Source organism: Pleurodeles waltl, chromosome 1_2 (genome assembly GCF_031143425.1).
Source record: "Pleurodeles waltl isolate 20211129_DDA chromosome 1_2, aPleWal1.hap1.20221129, whole genome shotgun sequence".
In the NCBI taxonomy this organism is placed as follows: domain Eukaryota; kingdom Metazoa; phylum Chordata; class Amphibia; order Caudata; family Salamandridae; genus Pleurodeles; species Pleurodeles waltl.
This window is the reverse complement of record NC_090437.1, coordinates 1,161,992,531-1,162,017,603: the sequence shown is the minus strand read 5'-3', so window position 1 is coordinate 1,162,017,603 and position 25,073 is coordinate 1,161,992,531. Positions and strand designations below refer to the sequence as shown.

General features: G+C 42.3%; 1 protein-coding gene across 1 annotated transcript in view; it reads right to left on the bottom strand.

Moving 5' to 3' along the window:
* Positions 1-25,073, bottom strand: part of EVC (EvC ciliary complex subunit 1) — a 436,134-nt gene that overhangs the window by 297,340 nt on the left and 113,721 nt on the right. Inside the window, exon 8 of the mRNA XM_069203012.1 lies at positions 7,555-7,713. Within this exon, the coding sequence (XP_069059113.1) occupies positions 7,555-7,713 (159 nt within the window). The remainder of the gene's footprint in view (positions 1-7,554; positions 7,714-25,073) is intronic.

Genomic DNA, 25,073 nt, shown 5'->3' with positions numbered 1-25,073 from the left:
TACATTTCAATTATTGTGTGATTCGCATTACCGGTAATCAGTATTTTGAAATCAAGGATTGTTGGTCCTACCCATGCCTATTTTCTGGGTTCCCATAGAATACATAAATCCTCATGGACCATTACAGAGTTAATTGGTAGCTAAGAATAAATTGTCCCACATTGAAACATTTCTTGAAATTCTGGAGCAGTTCATTCCACTCTGTGCCGTAGAACAGCTCTGCAGTGAAGGAGACGTGATAGGTTTTTGGCTGTGTTTCTTTCTGTGCAAGCAAAATATTTCCTGCTTTCCTAATGGCTTCTCAACAAGAATAACTGGAGAGAAGAAATCCAGAGAGGGAGGAAAAAATAGTGGAAAATGTTCAGACTGAGAATTTCAGGTCACCAACAGAATCCAATGTTTGGAAATTTTGACATTTTAGACCTGGAGAAAAAAATATTGTCATATTAATACCTGCAGTCCATATTGTGAAACAAGAATTGGAGCAGGGCAACCATGGACAAATTGCTTTGGAGCTACAATGATGCACACATATTTTAATGGATGGCATGAACAACAGTTCACTGTTGAGAAGAGGAAGAGAGATGCTGATAAGGCATGCGTATCCTCTTCAGTCATACCATATGCAATCTCTGCTGGAGGCTTGCAAAGTACAACTTGCAGGAGGAGGGAGAAGAATTTGACCCCATTTCAAACCTGTGGAACTGCCTTGCGTGGTGTGTATAAAAATAATCTCTTGCAGACAGCAAAGTGGAAAAGTGTGCATAATTCAAGAGCTTCTCCATCAGAATATGTGTAAAATAAAATAGTTTTCTGGATTCACAAGCCCTTCTTCTCTTTTCTCTTTTTTTGTGTTGATGAGTATCGACTGTCCCCGCCATTTGGTGCCTAGTCCAACTTCCCCTGATATCAGACGCCCCTCCCCGGAAGCCTCTACGCATGGTCTTCATATCATTTTTTCCCTGTGGTGTTTCAGGGTCTTCCTCTTGTCTATATATTCTCTATATCCCTTGTTAACTTCTGCTCACCTCATTTCCTGGTGTCGCATATGACTAGAGGTTAGTACCAATTTCATTTTGTAGGATGATTTTTTTCTGGTTTCACATGCTGTGCATTGATTTTGGAGTGGTTTCCTTCACTGTGGAGGCTGGGTTGGAGATGAGGTTGAGCTCAAATGTTTCAGTAGTCTCTGTCCCACTTGTGCCTTCCTGTTCACCTGCACGTCGATGCAGGAGTGTGTTGTGAATGTGTGTACTGACTACCAAGTAGCTACCATACATGTGTCATTTATCAGAACAGGATCTTCTTTCTTAGGTGTCTAATTACCTTTTGGTTTATTTTCTAGTTGTATCCCAGCTGTCCTGTGACACATCCTGATTGTTTGAGTAATCCATAGTACGATGGTGTTCTTGGTGACTGGTTTTCCCTTGTTATTGTCTGAGAATGAAACAAACAGTTGTTTTCCTTTCCTTATTGTCTTTGTTTTCTCTCTATCCTATATTATTGCCCATCGGGTGACTTGTGTTAATATTACTTTTTCTGCCTGAATCTTTGGCTCTTGGGAGAAACGTGGTGTTTGGATTGTCTGATTTAAGTGAAACTAGGATATGACCTTTTTAGTTTGAAACGTGGTTGGTCCTCATGAATATTGTGTCCTTGTATATTTACATGTATTGTTCCTGAACAAAGACTCCTGAACAATGACCCCAGAGCCACAGGAAGAAGAGGATCAGGAGATTTTCTATGAAGAAGAGGACCAAGAGTCCCAGGACCTGCTTCACGATAATGAGCAGTCTGAATGCCTTAAGACACAATGGCAGGACATCAACACTAAATCCTGAATGGTGACTGCTTGCAACTCGTTTACCCTTCGGAGAGAAATCATTGCAATTAGAAAAGCTGGTTTAGGGTGTGAGAAATGTTAAGGGGGCTTTGTGGAGTGGTTCAAAATGTTCTTTCATTATTTGGGTCAGCACTATATTTAGGTTCCTTGTAGGTGTTGGTGCACTCCTTGGTAGGGGTATTCTTTTGGCCCCTTACAGTATTTTGTTGATCACTGGTGTAGTGAAGAAACATCTTCCTATATATCCCCTTGTGTAGGCCACTATTACTGCAACATTCACCCTTTAATGATGCATGGTTAGCTTCCTGTTTAGCAGGTGTGAGGTATCTGATAACTGTAGTGTCTTTTGTGCTGTCTGGGAAGAGGCCTGATCTCTGGCAGCACCTTGTGTATTACTCCCACTTGGCTGTGTAGCACTTCCTTGTTGACAATCTTCTTGTTTCTCTGAGGCCCACCATTGTTCTTTATGGAAGTCCTAGGTGTCTGAACTTTATGTCTTCAGGAGCCATGCTGCTAGACTCAGTGTGCTTGGTTCTGGGTGGAAAATCTCCCCCCTTGCCTGGACAGCTATTCTTCTAACACTGGTAGTTTCTGTACATTGTTGTGTGCCATCTCTATCACATCTCAGAACCATGTCTGTCTCAACCACGGTGGAGCAATGAGAATTGAAGTCATCTGCGACTGTCTGCATTTGTTGATTACTAATGGTAACAGTGGGCTCGGGGAAAAATCATAAGGAAATCTCCCTGACTAGTCTATCGCCAGTGGATTCCCTAGGGAATGTTTTGTAGATGTCTAGAATCAAAGGATTGGCATTTAGCATTTTCTGGTGTTGTGAAAAGGTCTATTTCTTGTGCCCCCCATCTTCTGAACACCTTTTCGATTACTGTCTGATTCAGTTCCCACTGGTGAGAGGTGGATGCCTGTCCACTCAGCTTGTCCACCTCTACATTGTGTTTCCTGGTAGGTGTATCACCTTTATGTTTGTCTCTGGATAGCCCATCTTCAGATATCATGTGCTAGCCTCAAAAGGGCAAAGGATTTTGTTACTCCTTGTTTGTTGAGGCAGAGCATCATCATTGTGTTGCTGTTTTAATTTATGCTTTTTGCGTGACCACTAGATCTTCCCAACTCCCTGAAGTTTGTGACCGCTGGCTCTGGACTGATTCCTGTATTGGTCTCATGTGTAACCTTGCATATAGTGTTAGACGTATGCAGGAAGCCATCATTACCAGTATCTTCCCTACAGTCCTCACTGTCAGAGACAAAGCACTGCAGTATTGGAGAGTTTCTTGAGTTATCAACTTTATTCTCTTCTTGCAAAAGCATACTTTCACCTCTGCTGTGTTGATTTTTGCTCCCAGAAAGAGCTTCTCTTGGCCCCCAGTCTGTGGAGTGTTGTCCTCACTGTTTTGTATGCTTCTCCTGCACTTGTGTAGTTACCAGCTCGTCGTGTAGATAATGGCAGACTTTTATTCCTTGCCTTCTCAGGTATGCCGCAACTGCTGCTAAGCAATTCATAAACACTCTGGGTGCTGATTTTATTCCAAATGGCAGCACCCTGAAACAGTAGTGTGTTGTCTAAACAAAGCTTAAGAATTGTTTGCGCTTGTTGTTCATTGGGAAGTTTAGATTTGTATATTTTAAGTCTCTGGTCAACATATAATCTCCCTTCTGAAGCTGCAGAATGACATCTTGCATCATTGTCATTTTTGAACTTCTGTGTCTTTATGACCTTGTTGAAGGAACTTCTGGTTTAGGTATCAGAAAGTGTGTTGAGTAGTTTGCCTGGTTGCTGTCCTTCCTGGGCAATCTCTCTTGGCTTTTTCTACAACAATTGTCTCAACTCTTGCAATAGACAGGCACTTTCTTCTCTAATATGGTTTTTTTTCTTCAGTCCTCGTCCTGGTGGTTGTTTGACCAATTCTATGCAATAGCCATGTTGGATGATGTGGACTATCCACCTGTCTGAAGTGGCCTCCCTCCACTCCTGGAAGAAGGCTCCTATCCTTCCTCCCATAGCTCCCCCTCCCACAGGTGTTGTGTTTGGTTGGTGGTTTTGGTTTTCCACGTCACTGGTAAAGCGGTCTCTTTTAGCGACTGTGCGCTGCCTCTAGCACACACGCAAAAGTGCGGTTTCTGTGGCGCTTGGCACTGCTACTGTTGATTCAGTGTCTACACCTGGCTTATACTTTGGAAGCTATGGTGTGTAGAGGCATTTTGAAAGCCCTCTCTTCCCACCGGTCTTCTAGCAGGTGCACTTCCTCATCCTTGCTGCCCCCTATTAGCAAAGATAAACAGTCTGTAATACAACAGAGTAGACTTTGGTTTAGCACCTTGCTCATGATTGGGAGGACGTATTGTCTAAATCAATTCCCCACTCCTTATTTGATGTCTTTCGCCTATATTCTTGCATATGTCTTGTCTTGCCCAGAGATCATTTTAGGTTTACCATGTTTCTGACTGGTTGACTTGTAATCCCTACACTGCTGACATTGGGAACTAATGTTTTCTTTGCTTTCAGCACTCCAATGGAGTACATGTTGTCTTGCTTTCTCCTCAGTGTGCTGCTCCCCCCCACATCACTTCCCCTCCACATCATGCCTCACCCTGCTCCCCCACATTCATGCTGATTAAACCTCAATTCTTCTCCCCCCTCATACATTGATTCGCACACTCTCACATCCATTGCTGCCCATGCCCAATGTGTTTTTGTACCACAACTCCATGGAAAGCTCAAATTCAACAAATCAGAGAATTAATCGAAAGAAAAAACAAACTTAAAATGGCACTTCATAGAGGCCATGTATTCACTGTACTAATGTAGGTTCTGCTCAGTTCTTTAAAACAAATCATGCAGCATCAGTGACAGATAGAGACCTTTACATCCTGTTGTTGGTTTTGACTTTTTTTAAGTGAAAATTAAACAATACAACTTTTGTGTGACTGGCACATTTCTCCACTGCTCACGTTTACAGAAGCATGTAAGTGCTCGATAGAGAGATCAGGTGGACTTTGGCTCATCTCAAGAACATAGGTAGACATATGACTGGCCTTCTTTATATGTTAAATATTTGTTAATGTTCACAATTAAACTCTCAACTGGATTCCATTACTGAGCTTTAAGCAGCAGATCTGTACCGTTGCCCTGTTTCAACATTTTGGGTTTTGGACATTGCTAAAAACAGCTTTACTAGTCTAGAAAACCTCAATTTACCAAATATATATATATATATATATATATATATATAAGCGTGGCAGCACTTTCAGTGGGGCAGGACTGATGGTGAAAGACAAAAACACAAAACAAAATGTTTTATTAACCTCTTGCAAGCCCCATGGTGCCATAATTCCTACAAGAAAGGAGGCAAGCAATGCACATATTAAGTGTAGAGGAGAAATGTTCTGAATGGAGCTGCCTTATTTGGTGTTACAGTCTATGGTTCAAGGTTAATTCTCATAAGTCATTGTGAAAGTTTAGGTGTTTGCATTTTAGGTCTGTCAAAGCCAACCTCTTTGTTTAAAAAACAAATAGTGGGCTGTGGATATGTCCCCTTCAAACTAAAGGCTTTATGTGGTAAAACATATTCAAAGATTGGCTTGAGACTTTGTTAATTACATACACCGAGTGGGGTTTGGATCAGTCCACTAACGTAATGTTTATAACTGTTTCATAATGTGGGCATTCATAAAATAGTGAGACCTGTTGGCTTTGCGGATACTTGTTTGGAATGTTGAATTGAGCACCAGGTAAATCATCTGTCACTGTGTCTTGTAAAAGTTAGGTCCTGTTTTATAGTACATACATTTGAATAGGTAAGCTGTACACATGTGCATGTATGTTAAAAGAGTAAACATTGTAATAGGCAAAGTGCTATGTTGCAAGTGACACAGAATACTTAAAATATCTGTGCTGTCAAAAGCCTACTTAATTCTAACTTTGAATAAGTTAGGTAGGGAAGTTATTGATATGACATATTTGTAAGTCGAGAAAAACTAATTTGTGAACATGGATTTTTATATTATATGTTAGTGACTGCTCATGTCTTAAAATCTTCCTGCTGCAATCATGCAATCAAAATACTGATGCTAATTCTTCTCTTATTTTCTCATCTTCCCTTTCACTTTCTCTCTCTCCGTTCAGTGTATACGTCTTTTATCTGCTCGTTGCTTTTTAAACAATGCTTCAACAATAGCACTGTTTTGTGCTTCCTCTCAAACATGTTTATCTGCATTCATGACTCGCCTGAGTTTGCATTTGTGCTTCTCTTTTCAATCTAACCTCAATTCTTGTTGTGCCTCTGTTAGATCTTGTCAAACTCTAGGCCTCTTTGCTAAACCTCAATTCTCCTTATTCTTCTATCATGCTCTCCAACACCGAAGTGTCCTTTCTCTATCTATTTGCTATATTCCTGTTTTCAACAGTTTATTTAGCAGGCAAACAGACTGGTTCAGTTCTTTGTGCAGCTGCTTGTAATTCTGGTATAATGATTGACTGTACTTATTTTCTCATGGTCTAATGCTTTAGCAAACGTGCTCTGAAAAAAGCAGTGCTTGGAAAAGGCTAGTAGAATCTGCTGCCAAAGATATTACTAAAATGAGTACATTACGTTTAAAACAATGATTCAGACTATGTTTGGGCAAAGAGTATAAACGTTGCCTTCTCAGAGCGGATTGACAAGCTAACAAGCACTGAATGCCTTAGAAGTGTGTCTTCCTTATTGATTCATCGTTTTGAAGAAAAATAATATGATACTTGTTATGCATTTGTGTTTCCTAAGTTGAACGTAACAGCTAGTATAATGTTTAAATATCTGCATGCAGATTCTTCCAAGGCCTAGTATAGTTCACACCTAGAAGGAAAGTCTGTAAGGGGACTGACTACCTAGTATATTTCCAAAATGCCCTGTAGGGTTCAGAAACAAATAGAGAAGCAAATGTAAAACACTGAGATTAAGGCTGATATGCACTATGATACAACTGAAGGCTTTACCCATTGCAAAAGTAAACAATAATGGCATAACATATTAATCGAATTTGGACAGACTATGTGCATTTAAGCCAGAAATTAAAAGACTCACGTAAGAGAACACTGTCATGAACTGGCAGTGAAATAACAACAGTTACTTGTAGGCTACCAACGAATTAAAATCTTGAAATAATGACAAATGGTCCAGGAGCTTCACCACCGAAATGGATTAATACTGCATGTACCAGCATTCATGGAGCATTGCTACAACGCAATTTACCCTGATTACCCGACACTGCATGGCAATAGTTGTTCAGCTCCGAGAACTACTTGAGTAAAAATCCTAGAACTAATGGGTACTAATTCTTAAGCAATTATGAACTAGAGATGATAGCAAGTGTGCAGTCCCTGACGATACCAATGGAGAAGGGCACTAGCATGGCCACAATGGCACTAATGTGTATATAGGGAGAGCCACTACACTTGAAGATGAACTCTAGAAGTTCACTGGAAGGCCATGGTAATAACAGACACGGTAACTCCAGTCATGGTGCACACAAGGGGTACCGCTGCTATTAGGTAGCTTAGGGGAGCACTGTAAGTCACTTACGATCACCAGGAGAACCGTGAAGGGGACGAGGTACTTGTATGTTCTTTCCTTTTGGCAACTGGCTCTTATCACATAAAATATCTTCAAACAGCCATAAGGTAGTCAATGCTATGTTTGTTGTTTCATGCTTACCATTGATTGTAGATCCTGGGATTCAGTCAACAGATGTTCAGCAGCAATCATATTTTCAGTGACATCAATCATTATCTTTCTAGCTTCTTCACTTGTGCACTTTGTATCCTCCAATAGAAACTGATGTACTTTCTCCAACTGCTTCCAGAATGATTCCAACTGGGAGAAGACATTGGTAAAGTGTTGGTAATGCATGTAAAAGCATATGTACCAATACAAGCAACATTTATTACAAAACTGCGTTTCTCAACATGTTACCCTCTCCAGTGTTGGATACTGGTTCCAGAACCTCCATTTCCTAGCTTGGAACATTGTAACCTGCTAAAATCCAAACTAATCAAATTATAAAGACGCCTTAAATACCTTCCCGTTGCGTGACCTTTTTTTTTTTTTTTTAGGGTTGGCTTCATATTCACAGCTCTCATAGTTTGAGAGATTCTATAAAACTCCAAGTTGGACTTGAATGAAACAAAAGCTAACAAAAGATGCTATTTTAAATGACTACAAAAGTAAAGGTTATATGTTTATCCGTTCATGACGCTATCTATAGCTTTTTCCTTCTCTCCTTTTCTGCACTGTCTACCTCCTTTCTGTCATTCAACGTTTTCTGTCTTTTACTATAGTACTTTATAGTTCAAGAGAAAACTGCTAACGCAGGTCATGCACTAGTATCTATAGTATTGAAAGCTACCTTGTCATCTGGGCTCACTATATGATGTGTTTCAGTTTTGGAATCTTGTTTAACCCCTTCACTGGTAAGCCTTTTCCCTCTCCTGTGCTAAACTTTTTTTCTGGCTATTTGGGGCAGTTCGCTCTGAGGTCCCCATAACGTTTTTGCCACATAAGCTATCCGTCAAACATCCTAGGGATTCTAAAGGTACCCAGGATTTTTGGATTCCCCTGGTAGGGACAAAGATATTAAACAAAATATAGCTAAAATGTGTTTTTTTGGGGGGGAAATGGGAAAAAAGTGCTGCAGACAAAAGCATCTGTTTTTCCCTGAAAATGGAATCAACAAAGGGTTTGTGATGCTAAAATAACCATCTTTCCAGTTTTCAGGAACAGACAGGCTAGAATCAGAAAACCAAATCTTAACACAGTTTTTGCATTTTACTGGGACATATCACATTTTTCCTATTTTTTGTGTTTTCAACTTCCTTCCAGTTAGTGACAGAAATGGGTGTGAAACCAATAGTGGAGCCTGGAAAACTATACATTTTGGAAAAGTAGACAAGATTCTGAATTCAGCAAGGGGTAATTTGTGTAGATTCTTCAAGGTTGTTCTATAGAAAGGACCAGTTGAAATTAAAAAAAATATTGAAATTGAGTTGAAAAACCAGACATTTCTGTCTACTTTTTCATCTGTAACTTTTTCCAGCCATGGCAGATTTTCAAAAGCAATATACTGCTACGTTCGCTGGACGCTTCTGGTTGCAGGAATATATTGGGCTTGTGGGTTCACCAAGAACCCAAGGCATCCACAGCCAATAATTGAGTTGCACCTTGCATGAGTTTTCATTGTGTACCGGGTATACAGCAATTAATTTGATGAAATATAAAGAGTGAAAAATAGGTATCAAGGAAACCTATGTATTTCCAAAATGGGCACAACATATGGAGTTTAGAAGCAGAGGTCGTTAGCACATTTCTGAATTTGGGGGTACCTATGCTAATGTGAATTTAAGGGCATTTCTCAAAATGACTTCTTTCTTACACACTGTACTACATTTGGAAGGTGCAGATGCATAGAAAGGCAATTGTCTATAACACTTGTTCTGCTATAGTTCCACTAAGTCTCCCAATAAAAATGGTACCTCACTTGTGTGAGTAGACCTAGTGCCTGCAACAGGAAACACCCTAAAACACAGCATGGACACATCACATTTTTCCACTGAAAATAGACACGTTTATTGCAAAGTGCCTAGCTGTGGATTTTGGATTCCAGCTCAGCAGACACCTAGGGAAACCTAGCAAACCTGTACATTTCTGAAAACTATAATTTGGGATGAGGTGACTTGTGTGGCTCTCACCGGGTTCTGCTACTCAGAATCCCTTTCCTCACGCTTCTGTGATGGAAAGTTCTTGAATCTGAGTGGAGCCACAAACGTTCGTCCATCCAGTACGCATTTTCCAAAGTCTCCCGATAAAACTTGTTCCTCAGTTGTGTGGCTAGGCCTAGTTCCTGTGACAGGGAAGGGCCCAAAACGTATTGTGGTGTCATCAAAATTATTTATCACAAAGTTACCTGTTTGTGCAAGGGGGACACCTGCGGTTTAGGTCCCGGGCTCAGCAGCCATTGAAGGAAACCTACCAAACCCAGACATTTCTGAAAACTAGACACCCAAGGGAGTCCAGGGAGGTGTGACTTGCGTGGATCCCCCAGGGTTTTGCCTACACAGAATCACCTAGAAACCTGAAATTTAGCTAAAAAAACAAATTTTCCTCACATTTCTGTGTGAAATCATTGTACTGGCACAAATTCAAATAGATCAGTGGATTACTGCTTTTGCCGGAGAGTTTTGTTTTGTTAATTGCAGTTTATAAGTTAAAATCCAAATACAGAAGAGAGAGCCTTCACCTGTCATTAAAGAGCTGTCATTGGAGTTTTATGATTCTTCCCCGTCTTTCATTATCCTAAAGCTGCAAAAAGGGTTCATATGGGTAGACATCAAATCTTGTTATTAAATAGAACCCTCAACCCCACATTTTAAATTTTGAGTTTGTTCTTCTCCAGACCAAACCCCACATTTTAAATTTTGAGTTTGTTCTTCTCCAGACCAAGAACTCTTAAACTATACTGCCTACCAATATGGATGGTATGTGACTCCTACACTCTGTAGACCTCTGCCTTATGTAACATTTCCTATACACTGATTCACACATATGTGATGATTGTCTCTGTGTAATGTGTGTGATGTAAAGTGCTCTGAATCTCTACAATGGTATGAGTGGTGCTATAAAACGAATTAAAAACATGTGAGAGAAGATGGTTATGGAGACTTGAGGGGTGGTGGTGAGGGAATCAGGGTGTGGGTGGTCATTGGGGCCACCAACAAACATTGTTGCACCAGGCACCACCAATGCTAAAGAGTTGAGAGAATATTGCAATACCAATCTTTCTCCTTCTCTCTTCCGAGAGAAAGAGAGAGAGAGAATATATATATATATAACAGGACCACAGAGAAGCCTCAAACCACCCCCGTGATCTTATCTGGCTCCTGACTGCTTTTAATAGCAGCTCCCTGCTTGTGGGAGCAATGTTTTCATCTGTCTTCCCTGCATGCATATTTGATTCAGGGAAGACAGATGAAAACTCTGCTTTCTGACAGTGGGAGCTTTTTGACAACTCTTGCAGTCAGAAACCAGAGTTTGTTTGCTTTTGCTTGGTGGGGACGGTCAGCTCCCACCAAGCAAAAGCAAACAGATTTGTCTCAGGGTGGGCACCGTGGGACATAGAAGGAGCGAGCCCTAGGGGGGTGGCGGTCTCCAGGGCCATGTATCGCTCCACATGGGGGGGATGCACTGCCCCCCTCAGCATGAAGCAGCCCCGGGAAGGTGATGGTCCCTGGGGCTTTGGGGTCTTAAACAGACTCTCTTCACTTTTTTATTATGGCCCCAGGGAGGTGGACATCCCTGGGGCTGTGGGGGGCAGGCGGGTCCCCCGCACCACATGAGTTTAGTGCCCTGGGCAGGTGGTGGTCCCTGGGGTTGCAGGAGGGGGATGTTGGCACCCCTCGCATCAGATTTCTTTAGTGCCTCGGGGAGGTGGCATTCTTTGGGGCTGCAGGGTGGAGGGCAGATGCCCCCCTCTGCATTTATTTACAAATTCTTCCCTGGGAAGGCGGCGGTCCCCTGGGTCTGTGGGGGGCCGGGTGGCCCACTGCACACATTATCTCTTTAGCACCAGGGAGGTGGGAGTCCTCAGGGCTGCAGAGGGGTGGTAGATAGACAGCCCCCTGCATTTAATTTGTAATGAGCTCCAGGGAAGTGGTGGTCCCTTGAGATGGGGGGGATCCCACATTTAAAAATAACAATGCCCCCGGGACCTGGCCCACCCAGGGATTTATTAAAAAACAAGCGCAAGAGCCCGCACTTGATTTTTATTTTTATTTTTTGTTGCAAATTTGAAAATATTTTTGTGGCAAAAAATGTTTAAAACATGCTTTTTTACACCCTACGCGGTCTCTCTGGGACCCCACCACCGGAGCTAAGGAGTCAGGGTGTCTTTACCCTGGCTCCTTTTTCTTTGTTTTTGCGTTTTTTTGGGACTTGGCTGAAGTGGAGTCCCAAGATGGTTGCCAACACTTTCTGGTGTTGGAAGCCAATCAGAGCTGTGCATTTCCCTGCACAAGCTTGTCATTAATCGTGAATAAATTGCGAAGGATCCGTGTCCGTAGATATAAATGTATTTTCCCTTTAATATCTCCAAAACTACTGAATGGATTTAAACCAAATGAGTGCAAATGTAATCTGCCTACCGAAAGCTAGCTTTCTGCCAAATTTGGTGTAATTCTATTAAGTGGTTCGGGCTCTAGTCATGTTCAAAGGTCCTATAGAAATTAACATGGGAAACACAACTTCTTTGACTCCCCCCTTTTTCTCTGCCCTGGCTTGAAAGATCACCCCAAAACTTGCCATGTGCATCAATAATCACTTGGTCACTTTTCGGGGAAAATTTGGTGAAGATTTGTGAAATGGTGCCAAAGATAAAGGCAAGTCAAAAAACACTTTTTCAATGGAAACATGGTCCTAAATATACTGACCTAGTGGTGACCGTCACCAGATTAAATATATATGTATATATGTATATATATATATATATATATATATATATATGGTTTATATGAGGATATTAGGAATTAGAAATATTTTCATTCATGGAGTGCAGGAGGCAGAAGTTTTGTCTGATCACCAGTGGTGTAATATACAGATTTTTGTCATGATTAGCAAAGTTGCTAGCCTACTGTGCCAGTGTAAGGTTGTCCCGTAAATATCGTCAGTGTCCTGTAAGTTAGCTACTCCTGTAAGATAGCTAGTATGACTGAGGATGAGAATACCAGTTCACTGAAAGATTTAAAATGTCCACAGACTTCTGACCAATTGTGAGAAAGTAGCCTCTTTCTAGCCTTGTTACCCCCACTTTTGGCCTGTTTGTGAGTGTATGTCAGGGTGTTTTCACTGTCTCACTGGGATCCTGCTAGCCAGGGCCCAGTGCTCATAGTGAAAACCCTATGTTTGCAGTATGTTTGTTATGTGTCACGGGACCCTGCTAGTCAGGACCCCAGTGCTCATAAGTTTGTGACCTATAGGTATGTGTTCCCAGTGTGATGCCTAACTGTCTCACTGCGGCTCTGCTAACCAGAACCTCAGTGGTTATGCTCTCTCTTTACAAATTGTCACTAACAGGCTAGTGACCAATTTCACCAATTTACATTGGCATACTGGAACACCCCTATAATTCCCTAGTATATGGTACTGAGGTACCCAGGGTATTGGGGTTCCAGGAGATCCCTATGGGCTGCAGCATTTCTTTTGCCACCCATAGGGAGCTCTGACAATTCTTCCACAGGCCTGCCACTGCAGCCTGAGTGAAATAACGTCCACGTTATTTCACAGCCATTTTACACTGCACTTAAGTAACTTATAAGTCCCCTATATGTCTAACCCTTACCTGGTCAAGGTTGGGCGCTAAGTTACTTAGTGTTTGGGCACCCTGGCACTAGCCAAGGTGCCCCCACATTGTTCAGGGCCAATTCCCCGGACTTTGTGAGTGCGGGGACACCATTACACGCGTGCACTACATATAGGTCACTACCCATGTGTAGCTTCACAATGGTAACTCCGAATATGGCCATGCAACATGTCTAAGATCACGGAATTGCCCCCTCTATGCCATCCTGGCATTGTTGGTACAATCCCATGATCCCACGGGTCTGTAGCACAGACCCGGGGACTGCAAAACTGCCTTTTCAGGGGTTTCACTGCAGCTGCTGCTGCTGCCAACCCCTCAGACAGGTTTCTGCCCTCCTGGGGTCCAGCCAGGCTTGGCCCAGGAAGGCAGAACAAAGGACTTCCTCAGAGAGAGGGTGTTACACCCTCTCCCTTTGGAAAAAGTTGTTCAGGCAGGGGAGGAGTAGCCTCCCCCAGCCTCTGGAAATGCTTTCATGGGCACAGATGGTGCCCATTTCTGCATAAGCCAGTCTACACCGGTTCAGGGACCCCTCAGCCCTGCTCTGGCGCGAAACTGGACAAAGGAAAGGGGAGTGACCACTCCCCTGACCTGCACCTCCCCTGGGAGGTGCCCAGAGCTCCTCCAGTGTGCTCCAGACCTCTGCCATCTTGGAAACAGAGGTGCTGCTGGCACACTGGACTGCTCTGAGTGGCCAGTGCCAGCAGGTGACGTCAGAGACTCCTTCTGATAGGCTCCTTCAGGTGTTGCTAGCCTATCTTCTCTCCTAAGTAGCCAAACCCTCTTTTCTGGCTATTTAGGGTCTCTGCTTTGGGGAATTCCTTAGATAACGAATGCAAGAGCTCATCAGAGTTCCTCTGCATCTCTCTCTTCACCTTCTGCCAAGGAATCGACTGCTGACCGCGCTGGAAGCCTGCAAAACTGCAACAAAGTAGCGAAGACGACTACTGCAACTCTGTAACGCTGATCCTGCCGCCTTCTCGACTGTTTTCCTGGTGGTGCATGCTGTGGGAGTAGTCTGCCTCCTCTCTGCACTAGAAGCTCTGAAGAAATCTCCCGTGGGTCGACGGAATCTTCCCCCTGCAACCGCAGGCACCAAAGAACTGCATCACCGGTACCCTGGGTCTCCTCTCAGCACGACGAGCGAGGTCCCTTGAATCCAGCAACTCTGTCCAAGTGACTCCCACAGTCCAGTGACTCTTCAGTCCAAGTTTGGTTGAGGTAAGTCCTTGCCTCCCCACGCCAGACTGCATTGCTGGGAACCGCATCTTTTGCAGCTACTCCGGCCTCTGTGCACTTCCGGTGGAAATCCTTTGTGCACAGCCAAGCCTGGGTCCACGGCACTCTAACCTGCATGGCACGACCTCCTGAGTTGTCCTCCGGTGACGTGGGACTCCTATGTGTAACTTTGGGTGAGCACCATTTCACTCCTCTTCATAGTGCCTGTTCCGGCACTTCTGCGGGTGCTGCCTGCTTCTGAGAGGGCTCCTCGTCCTGCTGGGCGCCTCCTCTGTCCCCTGACGCAATTGGCGACATCCTGGTCCCTCCTGGGCCACAGCAGCATCCAAAAACCCTAACCGCACGACTTGCAGCTAGCAAGGCTTGTTTGTGGTCTTTCTTCAGGAAAACACTTCTGCACGACTCTCCACGGTGTGGGGCATCCATCCTCCAAAGGGGACGTTTCTAGCCCTTGTCGTTCCTGCAGAATCTTCAGCTTCTACTGTCTAGTAGCAGCTTCTTTGCACCCACAGCTGGCATTTCCTGGGCATCTGCCCATCTCCGACTTGCTTGTGACTTTTGGACTTGGTCCCCTTGTTCCACAGGTACCCTCGTTTGGAAATCCATCGTTGTTGCATTGCTGATTTGTGTCTTTCCTGCAGAATTCCCCTATCACGACTTCTGTGCTCTTTGGGGAACTTTAGTGCACTTTGCACTCACTTTTCAGGGTCTTGGGGTGGGCTATTTTTCTAACCCTCACTGTTTTCTTCCAGTCCCAGTGACCCTCTACAAGGTCACATAGGTTTGGGGTCCATTTGTGGTTCGCATTCCACTTTTGGAGTATATGGTTTGTGTTGCCCCTATCCCTATGTGTCCCCATTGCATCCTATTGTAACTATACATTGTTTGCACTGTTTTCTAATACTATACTGCATATTTGTGGTATTGTGTACATATATCTTGTGTATATTTGCTATCCTCATACTGAGGGTACTCACTGAGATACTTTTGGCATATTGTCATAAAAATAAAGTACCTTTATTTTTAGTATATCTGTGTATTGTGTTTTCTTATGATATTGTGCATATGACACTAGTGGTACTGTAGGAGCTTCACTCGTCTCCTAGTTCAGCCTAAGCTGCTCTGCTAAGCTACCATTATCTATCAGCCTAAGCTGCTAGATACCCTATACACTAATAAGGGATACCTGGGCCTGGTGCAAGGTGTAAGTACCCCTTGGTACTCACTACAAGCCAGTCCAGCCTCCTACACCAATTATTTCCAATTTTAGTGCAGGTCCAAAAGGTGTAATAGATTGCATCATTTTGCAGCCTAACATCTCCATCAGGTATCACTTAGTAGATCTAAATTTTTTAATTAGCTGAAAACTAGTACCATTTATGAAGCACTCTATAATGATTACATTTAACTCTTGCATCCCTCATATCGCTACCTTGAGAGGACAATGATATAGAGCAATTGATGTCCGCATAGCTTAAGGATAGGCGTTAGTAGCAGGTAGTGTGTAATTAATCTTCAATAGGTATTAAGTAAAGGCCAGGGAACAGGGAGTTATAGATGTCAGTTATAATCTGTTTACAAATTCCCTAATAATAACCTAAGTCTGCTTAACTGAAGGAATACTAGAAAATCAGCAGCACCAGAAGAGTCTCCGGTACAACGGATTTGTTTCCTGTAACACGAATATCATGACTCATTAAGACAATATTCTAGGTTTGAAGTGGCAAAGGTTTTTAGACTGACTTCCACAAACATCTCATTCGTATTTCTACCACATTTTCATGACCATTATGGCCAATTCAAACATTTTTATCAATGTATGTAAACCTGCTTTGAGTCAGATCGGTGTGTGCTCATGTATGAAACTCTTTTACTCTCAATTTCCTATTTGCTGAATTCCATGACACTTGCATTGCGGCAGCTATAAGGCTGGTTTCTAAATATTTCTGGTTCTCTATAGTACAAAACATTTCAACCATGTTTATTTTCCATTTTGGATCTCTCTATTGCAGCCCAGAGTGGTGGCATGGGGCAAATATTTCATTTGGGATAGTTGGTGTGCCAACTGATATAGTTTTAGGTTTGGTAATCTGAGGATGCAATGCTAGGTATCACTATGCAGTTCAGATGGTTTAAGTCTCAGTTTCAGTCTGGCTATATCAACTTGTTAATTTAGTTTTTTATATCTCTAAGTATGATTTTACGGATTGGTAGAAGTCACATTCCTATATGTAGTTGAACCAGAGAGCCACCACTATTTTTATTACCTTCTCTCCATCCCAAAGGGAGAAGTGTAGAATCAGACATCTAATGTAGTCCTTAGCTGTTTTAGCTATTAGTGGTTGCAAGTTACCTGATACCAGTTAGCGTATATCCAAATACTGCTGAATGGTTCATGCAGATAAGGGCAGCACTTCACTCTCTACTCTTATGCCTATTAATCACAGACTTTAAAAAGATAAAGTCCCAGAAGCTCCTTCAGCAGAGAGGCTTTTCAGAGTGGTTCAACTGCTGTTAAAATAAGAGCAGTGAGTGTTGACAACCCTGAAAGGTGCCTGTTTGTAGAGTTTGAGTTGAACCACTGAACTTTTTAAATGAATTTAGGACCCTGACCTGCGTTTGAGGTTGACCTAAATGATAGCTTAATCCTGATCAGTCAACCACCTTTTCAGTTCTAACATAGTTGCTATAATGTCCTCTTGAACATCCCTAACCTGATATTGTAAGTTGGGGAACATGCACAGATGATTTCAGAGCAAATGTCCTATTACCAATCCAACCTGTGTTTTGTGTATGAGACTGGGGAGTCCGGTTCATGAAGACTTCAGCTAGGATCTGAATGTGTGTATTTAGGAGCAGAGACGGAGGGAGCTAAAGCACTAAGTGTGGTCTTTACTTGACTTAGGGATAAAGCAAGGTATTGCTTTATTAAATTGAGGGTCGTAGAATCCAATCTCTTCAGCAACTTTGTAAACCTCATAAAGTTGTTTGTGTTAAAATTCAGCTGAGTGCCAATCATCTTGCAGATTTAATGATGAGCATATCAGCTCTAGCTCTGTAACTTCTTCCCCCGTCCAGTAGTCTTCTACCTTCATCTGATATTTTAGATATGGAGACAATAACCAGAAATGCTTCACCATTTGCGGTGTTAGTCACATCTTTTGATTAACAGGATGGTTATTAATAGGTCAGGTATTTCTCTGGTGTAATACGGTTTGGTCAGCTCTCATATTTTCTCCTCTAGTCTGTGTTATTTTGTGTCTTGCTCTGGGTGAATCATACATCTGCACTCTCAGAGTTTTTTCCCATAGCCCATAAAACTTGAGTGTAGGATATAGAGCACTTATTTTTCTCTATGAATATTATAAAGTGCAGCATTAAGCTTTGTTTGTCTTCAGTGAGCTTATGTTTGAAAGTATTAATTCTCCATATTTTTGAAGGAGTTGTAATATGCCAAAGGTCCAAATCCAAAAATACTGGTGAGTGATCTGAGATGCCACTCTCTATGATGGACCAGAATCCCATGACAGCCATTTAGGTTTGACATTAATTCACAATAAAAATGTACCTTTTTTAGACCATGAACACATAACATAAAAGTATACCTTTTTTTCTACGGTTGGCAAGTCGACCATTATCTTCAATAATGACATGCCAGAAAACTCTGTCTTTGACTGTTGTCTCCAGATTTGGATCTCATGTTGAGTTCCAGTCACACCCCATTACTATTAGAAACTGAATTTTGTCAGTAGCCATGAGAGAATCAAGGAAAATGATCTTGTCAATAAGCCTTGTATTTATGCTGTTTGTTTATGTAAAAGCATACCTGCCCTCTTTGTCAGTCCACATTTTGAGTACTTTATAAAAGTTTCTAAAACAAATAGTGACCTTCACACTTCTTAGAATAGCAGATGAAAGATGCTCTCCTCTCTTAGCATGCAAGACACTTGACTGCTACTCATTGCCCACCTACCCAGCCCTGCCTGCATTCCTGAGATTCACATGGAGAAAGGTGTGATTCCTTGACAACAGGCTTATCAGGAGATTTAAAGGTCAGGTATACTAAAGCCTTTTTCCATTTATTTTAATTAAAGACATATTTAATTTAATAGGCCTGAGAGTCAATGGCTTATGGTGGCAGTTTGCATTCAGTCCACAATGGTAATGTGGGCAAATGGGTTGACAGTAGTTCTAATCTGATTTATCTAGGTAGGATGCTTCAAGATCACCTGGTTATGCTGAACATTTTAGATAAGGTAACTGACAAGACTAAATATGTAGATTGTCTCACTTCAGGTCACTTTTGAGAGGCATACTTTCAACAAAACAAAAGAGGAAGCGAGTGAAATGAAGAGCCAGGTAGCAGGTACAGGGTGGTTAACTTTCTTTTATTGAGATGATATGGTGGAGGAACGACCAACCAGGTATAGGGGAAAGAGACAACTGCCCGAGTCATCGTTCCTACCCGAATCCCCATTTACACGACAATTCAAGTAAAAACATTCTGAGAACCGTGTTGGTTCTCGCAGCAACATAAAACCCAACATATCTTCCCCCCATATAATTGTAATACAAATGAAAATCATAAAAATAAATTGTAAATAGAATGACTGGAAATTAATGAAAATTGCTATTAGTTAGATACTGCATAATCCTGAATCTTTGTGGGAGGCCTCCTAACATGCGATGGCCTCACAATATATTCATTATTAAACTTTGGGCCACACCGCCCTCCTTCTTATAGTCATTGCTACTGCCTTGTTGTGGTGATACTCTCGCTTAGTTCCACCACTTAGTATCTTCCAACATAACACAATCCATGGCATACACAACTTTCTTAGGTTGGGAAAATCTGGATTAGCCTTTGACTCCATAACCCAGAAGTAAAACTTTGACCCAATCTCCCAGTTTGATGGATGAGGTATGAACCCCTTCTGTTTTTTCACATCAGTATACTTTCGTAAGGACGTCTCATGTTTCAATTTTAAAGTCTTTAAATTTCTTTTCTTCCTGGTACCGCCCATCAATGAGCCAGTTAACTTGGTCACAGGTTCACTGCCTCTGGGGAGAATGAAGGGGGGATACTCCAGTAGTGGCGTTGGGAGTGATGTGAATTGTTCATAAACACTTCTTTATTTCCTTCACCCAATTCAAACCATTAGCGATGGGGAGCTGAATATTCTTTAATAACTCTATTACATCTCTCGACCAAACCATTGCTGCGAGGGTGATATAAAGATGTCTTTGTATGCCTTAAACACTCCACTGAGACAGAAATAACCCAAATTCAGATGATGCAAACTGAACACCATTGTCCATTATGACTTCCTCAGGTGCACCTTCTCTCATAAACACTGCCTGCAGAAACCGAATAACCTCAAAAGTCTCACATGAGCTCACAAATTTCAGCTCAGGCCAATATGAAAAGTAATCGATCAGTACTATCCCATACTTGCAGCTCTCCTTCACCAAGTTGAGTGGTCCAATTATATCAATAACTAATTTGGCCCATGATCTATCTGGAATAGGAACTGCTTCTACAAGACTGCCTACAGTGACCTGGGACTTGTCGCTAATGGCACACGCCACACAAACTTTCACAAAGTGCTTCACTACCCTGTCTAATCCAGGCTACCAATACCGGTCCCAGATCCTCCTCTTCAAGGCTTTCATTCCTACATAATCTTCATGTGAAAGTTCAAGTACTCTTCCATGTACACTACCGGATACAACCAAATGTCACATCTTAAAAGTAATCTATCCACCACACTTAATTCAGAAAAAGGATTATGTTACTTACCCTGTAAGCATCTGTTTATGGCATAAGGTGCTGTAGAGTCATATGCTCTGCATACTTCTGCCATCCAGTGTTGGGTCCAGATGTATACAAGTTGTTTTTCTTCAAAGAAGTTGTCAGAGTCACAAGGTAAAGTAACCCCTCCTTTCGATGATACTGCGCATGGGCATCGACTCCATTGTTAGATTGTTTTCCGGCAGTAGGGTGAGAATGGAGTATAATTATAGTGTTAGTAAGAGATATCCATGCATGGAAAGTGTAATAAAGAATACTGCAACAGCCACGGGTGTCCGGGGAGGAGGGTGGTCAGGTACATGAGAATCTACAGCACTCCATGCCACAAACAGATTCTAAAAAGGGTAAGTAACATAATCTATTCAATGGCATGTGTGACTGTAGATACACATGCTCTGCATAGACTATAAAACAGTGCCATCCCTAAAGCGGTGGCTAACCTGTGGGTGTTGCAGTTGTCTGAAAAAGAGTACAAAGCACAGCCTGTCCAATATTTGCTTGTTGCCGTGTGAATACACCCACACAATATTTGTTAATTGTGTGTGGATTTGACCTTGTGGCTGCTTTGCAGATGTCATTAATTGGTATGTTTCCCAAGAAAGCCATAGATGCACCTATTTTACAAGTTGAGTGTGCTGTAGGAGGTATGGGTAAATTTATTTTCGCTTTCATATAGCATGTTTGGATACACTTGATTATTCATCTTGATATTCCTGCTTTAGATATAGCGTTACCTTTATGTGGAGGTAAAAAAGCCAAAAAAAGTTGTTTAGTATTACGAAAGTCTTTAGTGTTATCAATATCGTACATTAATGCTCTTTTAACATCTAAGGTATGTAGAGTCCTTTCAGCAATGGAATCAGGTTGAGGAAAAAAGACTCATAACTCAACTGATTGATTGAAGTGAAAAGTGGAAGCCACTTTAGGAAGAAATTTTGGGTGAGTACGAAGTACTATACTATCTTTATGTACCTGGAAAAAAGGTTAATGCCTGAAGTTCACTCACACGTCTTAGTGAAGAGATTGCCACCAAAAAAGCTACTTTCCAAGAAAGAAACTGAATTGGACATTTATGTAAAGGTTCAAATGGAGTCTGGTAAATACAATATTAAGATTCCATGTTGGTGCTAAAGGCACTGTGGGTGGAATCACTCTTTTAAGACCTTCCATAAAAGCTTTAATGACTGGTAGTCAAATGTTGCGTTTTTTGTAAATAAAGCTGCTATTGCTGCCAAATGAAGCCGTATTGAAGAATATGCTAGATCACAAGTTTGCAAGTATAACAAATAGCAAACAATATCTTGAATAGGTACATTAAACAGATCAATTTATTTGTTCTGACAATAATTAACAAACCTTTTTCATTTAGCGGCGTAGCATGTTCTGGTTGTGGGTTTGCGTGCTTCCTTAAGAATGGTCATGCATTCAGGAGGTAAAGTAAATATCCAAACTCTATAACCTCAGGGGCCAAATCGCAAGGTTGAATTCCTTGGGATTTTAATTGTCTGATCTCTCCATGGTTCTGGGTGAGAAGGTCCGGCGTAGGGGAAGCTTCTCATGTGGGACTACTGAGAGTTTGAGTAGTGTTGTGAACCGTGGTTGACGTGCCCACTTGGGAGCCACTGGAATGAGAATAAGTGAGGATTGCCTGAGTTTCCTCACCACAAAGGAAAGAAGGGGGGCTGGAAAAGTGTAAGCAAATATCGATGATCAATTGATTCATGGAGCATTGCCCTTGGAAAAGGGGTATGGGAGCCTGGAGTCGGAGCTTGGGCACTTTGTGTTGCTTGCTGTTGCAAACAGGTCTATGTGTGGAAATCCCCACTAATGGAAGTACTTTTGTAGTACCTGAGGGTACAGTTCCTATTCGTGGGCTTATTGCCTCATCCTGCCGAGTAGGTCGGCAAAACTGTTGTCCATCTCTGGGAGGTGTTTTGCTAACAGATGAATCCGGTGTAAAATTGCAAAATGCCAGATTGTCTGAGCTAGTCCAGACAACTGTAGAGAGTGCCCTCCCCTATTTTTGTAAAAAGAACATAGCTGTTGTATTGTCTGTCCAGACTAGAACAATCTTGCCCTGGAGGTGAATCAGGAAATCTTTGAGTGCTAGGTGAATTGCCTGAAGCTCCAAGTAATTTATGTGTAAAGCTTGATGTTTGTTGTCCCATGTCCCTTGTATTGAGAGGTTGAGGAGATGGGCTCCCCAAGCTGTAAGGGAGGCGCCGCTGTGAGAGTGAGCTGGGGAACATGTTCTAGAAACGGCCACCCCATTTGTTAGATTTTGTGTTAGATTTTGTGTGTTCCACCATTGCAGAGAAGAGTGGGTGCGGTTGTCTATCAACACTAGATCTTATAATTGACCCTTTGCTTGAGACCATTGACTCGCCAGACACTCCTACAGTAGGAGCATGTGTATTTGTGCATATGGCAGTATTGCAATACAAGATGCCATCATCCCTAGAATTCTCTGTACTGTTTGTACTAAAATACATTGATTGGGTAGTATTTGACTTAACAGAGTTGTTATATTCTGAATTCTGATTCCATTGGAGTAGGCTAACCCTAAATAAGTGTGTCTAGAACAGCTCCTAGATAGGACAGTATTTGAGATGGTTGTAGGTGTGTTTTTGTATGTTGATGGTGAACCCTATTTGGTGTAGGAGATAGCTGTCTGTGTGTTGGAGACATTGTTGAAGGGATCTGGATTTGATAAGCCAATCGTCCAGATAAGGGAAGACATAGATGCTTTGTCTGCGTAGATGCGCTGCGATGACTGCAAGGCATTTTGTGAATACACAAGGTGCAGTTATTACTCCGAATGGGAGAACTTTGAACTGGTAATGTCTGCCTTGTATGACAAAGCTGAGATATTTTCTGTGTGCTGGATGTATTGGGATGTGGAAATAAGCATCCTTTAGATTTGGGGCAGACTTGAATTCTCCTTACTGAAATAGTTGTATTACATCTTGTAGAGTGACCATATGAAAATGCTCTAATAGAATGTATTGATTCAGTGGTGTGAGATCTAGGATTGGACGAAGGGATCCATCTTTTTTGGGAATGAGGAAATATAGAGAATAAACTCCTTTTCCTCTTTGATGATTGGGAACCAACTCCATTAATCCTTTTTGAAGAAGAGCCTGTACCTCTTGATTTAACAATTGTAAATGTTCCGGAGAGAGTTTGTGCCTTTCTGGTTGTATATTTGGAGGTGTGGTTATGAGCTCCAGGCAATAACCATGTTGGATAATGTCCAACACCCACTGGTCTGTTATATTTTGCCAGTTGGAAAAAAATTACTGTAGACGTCCCCCTCCAGTGGTTTGCTGCATGAACCGCTACCATTTTGCCTGAAGTATCAATAAGCTTTGACTCATTGGGCCTCATTACAAGTTTGGCAGTCTCAGGACCACCATGATGGTGGTGGCGGTTGTACCGTCAACAGGCTGGCGGAGAAGTCTTCCAAATTATGACCATGGCGGTATTCCCAACAGAACACAGCCAAAGAAAGCACCGCCGTCACCGCCTCAGCGGTCTGGCTGCCACAGACAATGGTAGCCATCTGCAAGCAGACAGAGACCATGTTTCCAGCGGATAATTATGAGGTTGCACACTGCCAAGGTTCCCACCATGATCGCACCACCACGGAAACCCAGGTGGAAACCAACTGCATATAATGAGACAATCAGCTTCAGGAAGCCATACTTGTCCGGAGCCACAATGGAACCTAAACTACATGTCTTCCCGCTGCTCCTCCTCACCCAATGACTCCAGAATCTGGGACAATGACAGCAACTGTAAGTACCCACACTTACCTAGTACTGTTGTAGATTGTCAAATTTTTACACTCACACAACATACTTTCAGGAAGGGAGTGTGAGGGTGACACTCACATGTAACAGCACACTAACACGCACATTCACTCACATATAGCCATACTCACACTCACCTATACACAACAAACATGCCACAGCCACCACACACACACACGTCACAAACACACACAGGTATGCACCGAAACACTGCACAGGCCCACACTCGCACAGTACCACACAACAACACCACACGTCACAGCCACAGCACAAACACACCATCTCCAATCTCTTGACAGGGACCCATCAGGGAGACTACCCAGGTGCACATCACACATACATCACAAGGCAGCACCAACAGAAAAAACATGTATACAAATACACAATCATACTACTTACTGATCGACTTACAAAGAACACGTATCTAACACTTCATGCACATAACACGCACACAGTCAAAATACACAACACACCAACAAACACATCTCAAAACAAACAATACACAATACCAACACAATGAAAACTCCTGAATACACAAATGTCCATCACACAATACACACCCTGCCACTTTAAGACAAAAACACTGCACACAACCTCATATACTGCCTAAACAACACACATAGCCCAAGCAGAACACACACACACATACAGAAGTTGGTTGAAATTATTATTAATGTTCAAATCATTGTCAACAATAAAGGCCATACTCCAGTCCATATGTACATAGTGCACAGATGTGTGCCTCGAACTTGACTCCTGACTGCCACGTAACATCCACAGGTAGAGGTATCTATGGGGCAGGCAGGTACCACAGGGGTTATTTGGTGGGTTGTGGGGGGGCCGGTTTAGGTCTTGGAGGGGGACCTTTGGGATCTGGCTTGGAGGGGTTGGGCTTGGTCTTAGGTTTAGGGGAGGGTTGGGTTTTTGGTGCAGGGGCTGACTTCTTGGCAGGGGGAGGGGCATGGTA